The sequence below is a fragment of the Oncorhynchus gorbuscha genome, unplaced genomic scaffold, assembly GCF_021184085.1.
Source record: "Oncorhynchus gorbuscha isolate QuinsamMale2020 ecotype Even-year unplaced genomic scaffold, OgorEven_v1.0 Un_scaffold_2267, whole genome shotgun sequence".
NCBI lineage: Eukaryota > Metazoa > Chordata > Actinopteri > Salmoniformes > Salmonidae > Oncorhynchus > Oncorhynchus gorbuscha.
Genome location: NW_025746823.1, coordinates 70,001 through 80,895, shown reverse-complemented (window position 1 = coordinate 80,895; position 10,895 = coordinate 70,001). Strand labels below are relative to the sequence as shown.

The 10,895-nt window shown below is 44.6% G+C and overlaps 1 protein-coding gene across 1 annotated transcript in view; it reads left to right on the top strand.

The window, feature by feature from the left end:
- Positions 1 to 7,310: 7,310 nt before the first annotated feature.
- The window catches only part of LOC124025529 (procollagen-lysine,2-oxoglutarate 5-dioxygenase 2-like), a gene marked incomplete at its 3' end in the record, with an annotated part of 70,695 nt that continues 67,110 nt past the window's right edge, over positions 7,311 to 10,895 (top strand). The window contains 1 exon segment of the mRNA XM_046338913.1: positions 7,311 to 7,721. Within this exon segment, the coding sequence (XP_046194869.1) occupies positions 7,622 to 7,721 (100 nt within the window).

Here is a 10,895-nt window from a genome sequence, read left to right as displayed (position 1 = left end):
TAACTAGTCATTAACTAGTGGAAGCCTGTCCCAGAGTGTTACTAGTCATTAACTAGTGGAAGCCTGTCCCAGAGTGTTACTAGTCATTAACTAGTGGAAGCCTGTCCCAGAGTGTTACTAGTCATTAACTAGTGGAAGTGGAAGCCTGTCCCAGAGTGCTACTAGTCATTAACTAGTGGAAGCCTGTCCCAGAGTGTTACTAGTCATTAACTAGTGGAAGCCTGTCCCAGAGTGTTACTAGTCATTAACTAGTGGAAGTCTGCCCCAGAGTGTTACTAGTCATTAACTAGTGGAAGCCGGTCACAGAGTGTTACTAGTCATTAACTAGTGGAAGCCTGTCCCAGAGTGTTACTAGTCATTAACTAGTGGAAGCCTGTCCCAGAGTGTTACTAGTCATTAACTAGTGGAAGCCTGTCCCAGAGTGTTACTAGTCATTAACTAGTGGAAGCCTGTCCCAGAGTGTTACTAGTCATTAACTAGTGGAAGCCGGTCCCAGAGTGTTACTAGTCATTAACTAGTGGAAGTGGAAGCCTGTCCCAGAGTGTAACTAGTCATTAACTAGTGGAAGCCTGTCCCAGAGTGTTACTAGTCATTAACTAGTGGAAGCCTGTCCCAGAGTGTTACTAGTCATTAACTAGTGGAAGCCTGTCCCAGAGTGTTACTAGTCATTAACTAGTGGAAGCCTGTCCCAGAGTGTTACTAGTCATTAACTAGTGGAAGTGGAAGCCTGTCCAAGAGTGTAACTAGTCATTAACTAGTGGAAGCCTGTCCCAGAGTGTTACTAGTCATTAACTAGTGGAAGCCTGTCCCAGAGTGTTACTAGTCATTAACTAGTGGAAGCCGGTCCCAGAGTGTTACTAGTCATTAACTAGTGGAAGTGGAAGCCTGTCCCAGAGTGTAACTAGTCATTAACTAGTGGAAGCCTGTCCCAGAGTGTTACTAGTCATTAACTAGTGGAAGCCTGTCCCAGAGTGTAACTAGTCATTAACTAGTGGAAGTGGAAGCCTGTCCCAGAGTGTAACTAGTCATTAACTAGTGGAAGCCTGTCCCAGAGTGTTACTAGTCATTAACTAGTGGAAGCCTGTCCCAGAGTGTTACTAGTCATTAACTAGTGGAAGCCTGCCCCAGAGTGTAACTAGTCATTAACTAGTGGAATCCTGTCCCTGAGTGTTACTAGTCATTAATTAGTGGAAGCCTGCCCCAGAGTGTAACTAGTCATTAACTAGTGGAAGTCTGCCCCAGAGTGTAACTAGTCATTAACTAGTGGAAGCCTGTCCCAGAGTGTTACTAGTCATTAACTAGAGGAAGCCTGTCCCAGAGTGTTACTAGTCCATTAGCTAGTGGAAGCCTGTCCCAGAGTGTTACTAGTCATTAACTAGTGGAAGCCTGTCCCAGAGTGTTACTAGTCATTAACTAGTATAAGCCTGTCCCAGAGTGTTACTAGTCATTAACTAGTGGAAGCCTGTCACAGAGTGTTACTAGTCATTAATTAGTGGAAGCCGGTCACTGAGTGTTACTAGTCATTAACTAGTGGAAGCCTGTCCCAGAGTGTTACTAGTCATTAACTAGTGGAAGCCTGTCCCAGAGTGTTACTAGTCATTAACTAGTGGAAGTGGAAGCCTGTCCCAGAGTGTTACTAGTCATTAACTACTGGAAGCCTGTCCCAGAGTGTTACTAGTCATTAACTAGTGGAAGCCTGTCCCAGAGTGTTACTAGTCATTAACTAGTGGAAGCCTGTCCCAGAGTGTTACTAGTCATTAACTAGTGGAAGTGGAAGCCTGTCCCAGAGTGTTACTAGTCATTAACTAGTGGAAGCCTGTCCCAGAGTGTTACTAGTCATTAACTAGTGGAAGTGGAAGCCTGTCCCTGAGTGTAACTAGTCATTAACTAGTGGAAGCCTGCCCCTGAGTGTTACTAGTCATTAACTAGTGGAAGCCTGTCCCAGAGTGTAACTAGTCATTAACTAGTGGAAGCCTGTCCCAGAGTGTTACTAGTCATAACTAGTGGAAGTGGAAGCCTGTCCCAGAGTGTTACTAGTCATTAACTAGTGGAAGCCGGTCACAGAGTGTTACTAGTCATTAACTAGTGGAAGCCTGTCCCAGAGTGTTACTAGTCATTAACTAGTGGAATCCTGTCCCTGAGTGTTACTAGTCATTAATTAGTGGAAGCCTGCCCCAGAGTGTAACTAGTCATTAACTAGTGGAAGTCTGCCCCAGAGTGTAACTAGTCATTAACTAGTGGAAGCCTGTCCCAGAGTGTTACTAGTCATTAACTAGAGGAAGCCTGTCCCAGAGTGTTACTAGTCCATTAGCTAGTGGAAGCCTGTCCCAGAGTGTTACTAGTCATTAACTAGTGGAAGCCTGTCCCAGAGTGTTACTAGTCATTAACTAGTATAAGCCTGTCCCAGAGTGTTACTAGTCATTAACTAGTGGAAGCCTGTCACAGAGTGTTACTAGTCATTAACTAGTGGAAGCCGGTCACTGAGTGTTACTAGTCATTAACTAGTGGAAGCCTGTCCCAGAGTGTTACTAGTCATTAACTAGTGGAAGCCTGTCCCAGAGTGTTACTAGTCATTAACTAGTGGAAGTGGAAGCCTGTCCCAGAGTGTTACTAGTCATTAACTACTGGAAGCCTGTCCCAGAGTGTTACTAGTCATTAACTAGTGGAAGCCTGTCCCAGAGTGTTACTAGTCATTAACTAGTGGAAGCCTGTCCCAGAGTGTTACTAGTCATTAACTAGTGGAAGTGGAAGCCTGTCCCAGAGTGTTACTAGTCATTAACTAGTGGAAGCCTGTCCCAGAGTGTTACTAGTCATTAACTAGTGGAAGTGGAAGCCTGTCCCTGAGTGTAACTAGTCATTAACTAGTGGAAGCCTGCCCCTGAGTGTTACTAGTCATTAACTAGTGGAAGCCTGTCCCAGAGTGTAACTAGTCATTAACTAGTGGAAGCCTGTCCCAGAGTGTTACTAGTCATAACTAGTGGAAGTGGAAGCCTGTCCCAGAGTGTTACTAGTCATTAACTAGTGGAAGCCTGTCCCAGAGTGTTACTAGTCATTAACTAGTGGAAGTCTGCCCCAGAGTGTTACTAGTCATTAACTAGTGGAAGCCGGTCACAGAGTGTTACTAGTCATTAACTAGTGGAAGCCTGTCCCAGAGTGTTACTAGTCATTAACTAGTGGAAGCCTGTCCCAGAGTGTTACTAGTCATTAACTAGTGGAAGCCTGTCCCAGAGTGTTACTAGTCATTAACTAGTGGAAGCCTGTCCCAGAGTGTTACTAGTCATTAACTAGTGGAAGCCGGTCCCAGAGTGTTACTAGTCATTAACTAGTGGAAGTGGAAGCCTGTCCCAGAGTGTAACTAGTCATTAACTAGTGGAAGCCTGTCCCAGAGTGTTACTAGTCATTAACTAGTGGAAGCCTGTCCCAGAGTGTTACTAGTCATTAACTAGTGGAAGCCGGTCCCAGAGTGTTACTAGTCATTAACTAGTGGAAGTGGAAGCCTGTCCCAGAGTGTAACTAGTCATTAACTAGTGGAAGCCTGTCCCAGAGTGTTACTAGTCATTAACTAGTGGAAGCCTGTCCCAGAGTGTTACTAGTCATTAACTAGTGGAAGCCTGTCCCAGAGTGTTACTAGTCATTAACTAGTGGAAGCCTGTCCCAGAGTGTTACTAGTCATTAACTAGTGCAAGTGGAAGCCTGTCCCAGAGTGTAACTAGTCATTAACTAGTGGAAGCCTGTCCCAGAGTGTTACTAGTCATTAACTAGTGGAAGCCTGTCCCAGAGTGTTACTAGTCATTAACTAGTGGAAGCCGGTCCCAGAGTGTTACTAGTCATTAACTAGTGGAAGTGGAAGCCTGTCCCAGAGTGTAACTAGTCATTAACTAGTGGAAGCCTGTCCCAGAGTGTTACTAGTCATTAACTAGTGGAAGCCTGTCCCAGAGTGTAACTAGTCATTAACTAGTGGAAGTGGAAGCCTGTCCCAGAGTGTAACTAGTCATTAACTAGTGGAAGCCTGTCCCAGAGTGTTACTAGTCATTAACTAGTGGAAGCCTGTCCCAGAGTGTTACTAGTCATTAACTAGTGGAAGCCTGCCCCAGAGTGTAACTAGTCATTAACTAGTGGAATCCTGTCCCTGAGTGTTACTAGTCATTAATTAGTGGAAGCCTGCCCCAGAGTGTAACTAGTCATTAACTAGTGGAAGTCTGCCCAGAGTGTAACTAGTCATTAACTAGTGGAAGCCTGTCCCAGAGTGTTACTAGTCATTAACTAGAGGAAGCCTGTCCCAGAGTGTTACTAGTCCATTAGCTAGTGGAAGCCTGTCCCAGAGTGTTACTAGTCATTAACTAGTGGAAGCCTGTCCCAGAGTGTTACTAGTCATTAACTAGTATAAGCCTGTCCCAGAGTGTTACTAGTCATTAACTAGTGGAAGCCTGTCACAGAGTGTTACTAGTCATTAACTAGTGGAAGCCGGTCACTGAGTGTTACTAGTCATTAACTAGTGGAAGCCTGTCCCAGAGTGTTACTAGTCATTAACTAGTGGAAGCCTGTCCCAGAGTGTTACTAGTCATTAACTAGTGGAAGTGGAAGCCTGTCCCAGAGTGTTACTAGTCATTAACTAGTGGAAGCCTGTCCCAGAGTGTTACTAGTCATTAACTAGTGGAAGCCTGTCCCAGAGTGTTACTAGTCATTAACTAGTGGAAGCCTGTCCCAGAGTGTTACTAGTCATTAACTAGTGGAAGTGGAAGCCTGTCCCAGAGTGTTACTAGTCATTAACTAGTGGAAGCCTGTCCCAGAGTGTTACTAGTCATTAACTAGTGGAAGTGGAAGCCTGTCCCTGAGTGTAACTAGTCATTAACTAGTGGAAGCCTGCCCCTGAGTGTTACTAGTCATTAACTAGTGGAAGCCTGTCCCAGAGTGTAACTAGTCATTAACTAGTGGAAGCCTGTCCCAGAGTGTTACTAGTCATAACTAGTGGAAGTGGAAGCCTGTCCCAGAGTGTTACTAGTCATTAACTAGTGGAAGCCTGTCCCAGAGTGTTACTAGTCATTAACTAGTGGAAGTCTGCCCCAGAGTGTTACTAGTCATTAACTAGTGGAAGCCGGTCCCAGAGTGTTACTAGTCATTAACTAGTGGAAGTGGAAGCCTGTCCCAGAGTGTTACTAGTCATTAACTAGTGGAAGCCTGTCCCAGAGTGTAACTAGTCATTAACTAGTGGAAGCCTGTCCCAGAGTGTTACTAGTCATTAACTAGTGGAAGCCTGTCCCAGAGTGTTACTAGTCATTAACTAGTATAAGCCTGTCCCAGAGTGTTACTAGTCATTAACTAGTATACGCCTGTCCCAGAGTGTAACTAGTCATTAACTAGTGGAAGCCTGTCCCAGAGTGTTACTTGTCATTAACTAGTATAAGCCTGTCCCAGAGTGTTACTAGTCATTAACTAGTGGAAGCCTGTCCCAGAGTGTTACTAGTCATTAACTAGTGGAAGCCTGTCCCAGAGTGTTACTAGTCATTAACTAGAGGAAGCCTGTCCCAGAGTGTTACTAGTCCATTAGCTAGTGGAAGCCTGTCCCAGAGTGTTACTAGTCATTAACTAGTGGAAGCCTGTCCCAGAGTGTTACTAGTCATTAACTAGTGGAAGCCTGTCACAGAGTGTTACTAGTCATTAACTAGTGGAAGTGGAAGCCTGTCCCAGAGTGTTACTAGTCATTAACTAGTGGAAGCCTGTCCCAGAGTGTTACTAGTCATTAACTAGTGGAAGCCTGTCCCAGAGTGTTACTAGTCTTTAACTAGTGGAAGTGGAAGCCTGTCCCAGAGTGTTACTAGTCATTAACTAGTGGAAGCCTGTCCCAGAGTGTTACTAGTCTTTAACTAGTGGAAGTGGAAGCCTGTCCCAGAGTGTTACTAGTCATTAACTAGTGGAAGCCTGTCCCAGAGTGTTACTAGTCTTTAACTAGTGGAAGTGGAAGCCTGTCCCAGAGTGTTACTAGTCATTAACTAGTGGAAGCCTGTCCCAGAGTGTTACTAGTCTTTAACTAGTGGAAGTGGAAGCCTGTCCCAGAGTGTTACTAGTCATTAACTAGTGGAAGCCTGTCCCAGAGTGTTACTAGTCATTAACTAGAGGAAGCCTGTCCCAGAGTGTTACTAGTCATTAACTAGTGGAAGCCTGTCCCAGAGTGTTACTAGTCATTAACTAGTGGAAGCCTGTCCCAGAGTGTTACTAGTCATTAACTAGTGGAAGCCGGTCCCAGAGGTTGTGACACGTGGCATCTTTTTTGTTTGCTCTTTGAGTTAAAATGTATTTCCCATGAATCAGTTTTGCTTTTATTTATGTTTTTCATTCTGTATCTGATTTAAAGAATCCATAGTCCTGGCTCCATCCTGGCTCCATTCTGGCTCCATCCTGGCTCCATTCTGGCTCCATCCTGGCTCCATAGTCTGAAAAGGGCAGTAGTTGTATTATTTCAACAACTATCCTTTTCTAAAAGTTTTCATTTTTTAGGCTCTTGCCAGATCCTGTGTGTTGATCCACCAGTTTGATTTAATTTCCGTTGAACTAATTTGCATATTTCTGAAAAGTTACTTGGGTTGTAGTTTAAGTCATATTTACATGTCTCGAGTCATTAGAGTTGGAACAAGAGGCATTTATCAGAACTGAGGACAGAGAAAGAAAGCCCTGTTGACCACGCAGGCTTCGTGTATTTTAGTCACATTGGGAAGGGGGTGTATTTACTTTAGGACGGTCGGGGGTTTGCCAAACACTGCTGCAGTTGTTCAATCACACGTTCGCACCAAGCCAAGAACCTCAATCCCTCCACAGTTGTGCATAGACTCGTTTTTATTTATTATGAACCCCGACTCTCTGTGTCAATTCTACAAAAAACATGCTTTCTTAAGACCTTACCGTGTAGCTAAGTTTGTCCTCTGTTGTTGCGTGCCTTTCTTTGTTTGCTAATTTTTTGCGTTTTAATACGTTAATGAAATACAACCAGTTTCTAAGTTGAGATTCAATACGCACATGCACATGCGCGCTGAGCTGTCATTGACAATCAACAACGAGGAAACAGTCGGTGCTTGTATTATTTCATTAGCGTTTTATTTAAAAAAACTTGTGCATTTCAGTTTAGCGACTGGAAGGAGTCAGAGGTTAATTTAAAAACGAGATTCTACGCTCAAAACTGTGGAGGAGTTGAGGAAGGCCTTCTTGGGAAGTTCACTCCAAGTTTCACCACCCGACAGTGTAGAAACACACTCTCTCCCCCCTCTCTCTCTCTCCCCTCTCTCCCCCTCTCTCTCTGTTCAGCCACCATGCAACACTACTGGAAAAGTTGCAAATGCTACAGTTACAATTAAGGAACCACGCCTTTACCGTTCTTTTCTCTGCCTGAATGACTGTATTTATACCAGCAGACCTCGGCCGACTGACCAACTGTTGCGTCTCACTCACTCTCTTCTGTTTTAGAGAAACGCTGTGGTTGAAAGCTTGTTTCTTTCATTATTTTATTATCGCGAGAGGAGAGGGTCCTGACCAGCAGCGCAGACGAGCTGAGGAGAAGCTCTCGGTCCAGTCAGTCCCCTAACTCCGCTCTGAAACAAGGGACTGCTGCCCTCATCAACACACCGCTGACATGGACTATTTCAACCTCTTCTTCTTATTGTGTTTTTCCTGGAAACACTTCATTTCCAATGCCCACTCATCTGACAGCAATCAGCAGCCAATTTCAACAGGTAAGTGGCTTAGGCTATTAGAAAACTATTCTTGTCCTTTAGCCAACACGTTTGTAAATAACACGGATGCCTTTTAGTCTGGTTTTGATACATTTATTAATACTTTATAGCCCAATAAAAGTGTTTATTTTCCCAAAATGTTACTTTGATTTCCTGAGTTATTTTGCTATTTATATTGCGTGCTGTCTACTAATGTGTGATTTATTGGAAATATTATTATATATATATATATATGCTTATTTTTAGGGGACAAAAATATACAACACAATATTCAAGTCAGGCCTATTACAAAAACACCCCTACACATCTAAATAAATAATAGAATATAAGAAGATGACAAATCACATTACCTACTTCACACATCAAATATTACCTCATTATATTCTAAAGTAAGCTGCAGATATTTTAATCCGTTTTTTATGTAATTAGATTTAGGATTTAATGAAACAACACATTCATAGGCCCACGTGAAGGCTTGGGATCTAGGTTATGTTTGGAGCTGTTATTCGGCAACAGGCCCTTAACGTGAGGAAGCAGAGGTTATGTTTGGAGCTGTTGGCTATTCAGCCTCAGGCCCTTAACGTGAGGAAGCACAGGTTATGTTTGGAGCTGTTGGCTATTCGGCCACAGGCCCTCAACGTGAGGAGGCACAGGTTATGTTTGGAGCTGTTATTCGGCCACAGGCCCTCAACGTGAGGAGGCACAGGTTATGTTTGGAGCTGTTGGCTATTCGGCCACAGGCCCTCAACGTGAGGAGGCACAGGTTATGTTTGGAGCTGTTATTCGGCCACAGGCCCTCAACGTGAGGAGGCACAGGTTATGTTTGGAGCTGTTATTCGGCCACAGGCCCTCAACGTGAGGAGGCACAGGTTATGTTTGGAGCTGTTGGCTATTCGGCCACAGGCCCTCAACGTGAGGAAGCACAGGTTATGTTTGGAGCTGTTGGCTATTCAGCCTCAGGCCCTTAACGTGAGGAAGCACAGGTTATGTTTGGAGCTGTTATTCGGCCTCAGGCCCTCAACGTGAGGAAGCTCAGGTTATGTTTGGAGCTGTTGGCTATTCAGCCTCAGGCCCTTAACGTGAGGAAGCACAGGTTATGTTTGGAGCTGTTATTCGGCCTCAGGCCCTTAACGTGAGGAAGCACAGGTTATGTTTGGAGCTGTTGGCTATTCAGCCTCAGGCCCTTAACGTGAGGAAGCACAGGTTCTACCTGCCAGTGCGAGTGTGAAAATGAGATGTCTGCTGTGTTTGCGAAGTGGAACATGGTGATGTCAACATTTACACTATAACGTTAAAGGACTTTCTCTTAAAGAGCAAATAAACTTCTGCGGTTTCTCACATTTCAGCCTTTATTGACGGGTCTGTGTGGCTGACGCACAAAGTTTAATGCATAGTGCGCCCGTCTTTTTATCTCCCTATACTGGAAAGTTATAGGATCCAAGTCAAAATAATGATTGTACCCAGTGCTTGACTCGGGGCAGGAGCTCGCTGGAGCTGAGTACAAGCGCCTCAAATGTTCTACTGCTCAAACTCTTGTTTTTCTTATAGAATATTAGTTAAACAGTGTTGTGGAGTTCCTTCACCTAAATACCGTATAAACAGTAGCAAAATGACTATCGCACCTATTTCAGTCCCAAGTCAAGCACTGGTTATAAGACAAAGTTACGCTTTACCAGGCCAATAAGTCTTATATAGAAGTCTCCTGTTAGCGTTTTAAAAACAAACTTTTCACTTGCCTGTATTAGTTTCAGTGTGTTTTCTCACGAGTTTGTGATTATTGGGTTAATCTGTAGACTCACTGTTTTGGTGCTATAATGTTGTGCTACCGAATGACAAGGCCACTCTGTTGGAATTAGTAGAATAGTCCTAATTCAACGGACTCTGTATGTGACTGAACAACAATCTTCTGCCTAGGGGTCTGGACCCTTATGGCACAGGTAACAGTGGGCGGCAGGGTAGCCTAGTGGTTGGACTAGTAACAAGTTGCAAGTTCAAATCCCAGAGCTGACAAGGTACAAATCTGTCGTTCTGCCCCTGAACAGGCAGTTAACCCACTGTTCCTAGGCCGTCATTGAAAATAAGAATTTGTTCTTAACTGACTTGGCTAGTTAAATAAAGGTCAAATAAAAGGTCAAATCCCTTCCATAGTGATCACTGGTTCAACCCTCACTCCGGCTGCACCAACCCTAATCTCGTCCACCAGCCTGGTAGCGATTAAGTCTGGGCATGAGGTTACCCTGACCCCCACACCACCCCTGATTTCCTACCCACCTAATAATTTGATCCTATAACATCATAGCAGGCCATGCTAGCCTTTTGGGGGCGTTTAGTGAGATTTGGTTGCGGACCCTCGACCTCGCGGCTGTGGAGAGAAACATTTACATTTTACATTTCATTTCCTGCAATTCTAAACATTTTGCCATCGGGCGTAAATAAATAAAAATAAATAAATAAAAATAAATAAATAAAAATAAATAAATAAAAATAAATAAATAAAAATAAATAAATAAAAATAAATAAATAAAAATAAATAGAAATAAATAAATAAAAATAAATAGAACAGCTGGGTTCCCACCTCCCCTCACTACTACAGCAGCTGGGTTCCCATCTCCCCCCTCACTACTACAGCAGCTTGGTTCCCACCTCCCCTCACTACTACAGCAGCTGGGTTCCCACCTCCCCTCACTACTACAGCAGCTGGGTTCCCACCTCCCCTCACTACTACAGCAGCTGGGTTCCCACCTCCCCTCACTACTACAGCAGCTGGGTTCCCATCTCCCCCTCACTACTACAGCAGCTTGGTTCCCACCTCCCTCACTACTACAGCAGCTGGGTTCCCACCTCCCCTCACTACTACAGCAGCTGGGTTCCCACCTCCCCTCACTACTACAGCAGCTGGGTTCCCACCTCCTCCTCACTACTACAGCAGCTGGGTTCCCACCTCCCCTCACTACTACAGCAGCTGGGTTCTCACCTCCCCTCACTACTACAGCAGCTGGGTTCCCATCTCCCCTCACTACTACAGCAGCTGGGTTCCCACCTCCCCTCACTACTACAGCAGCTGGGTTCCCACCTCCCCTCACTACTACAGCAGCTGGGTTCCCACCTCCCCCCTCACTACTACAGCAGCTGGGTTCCCACCTCCCCTCACTACTACAGCAGCTGGGTTCCCAC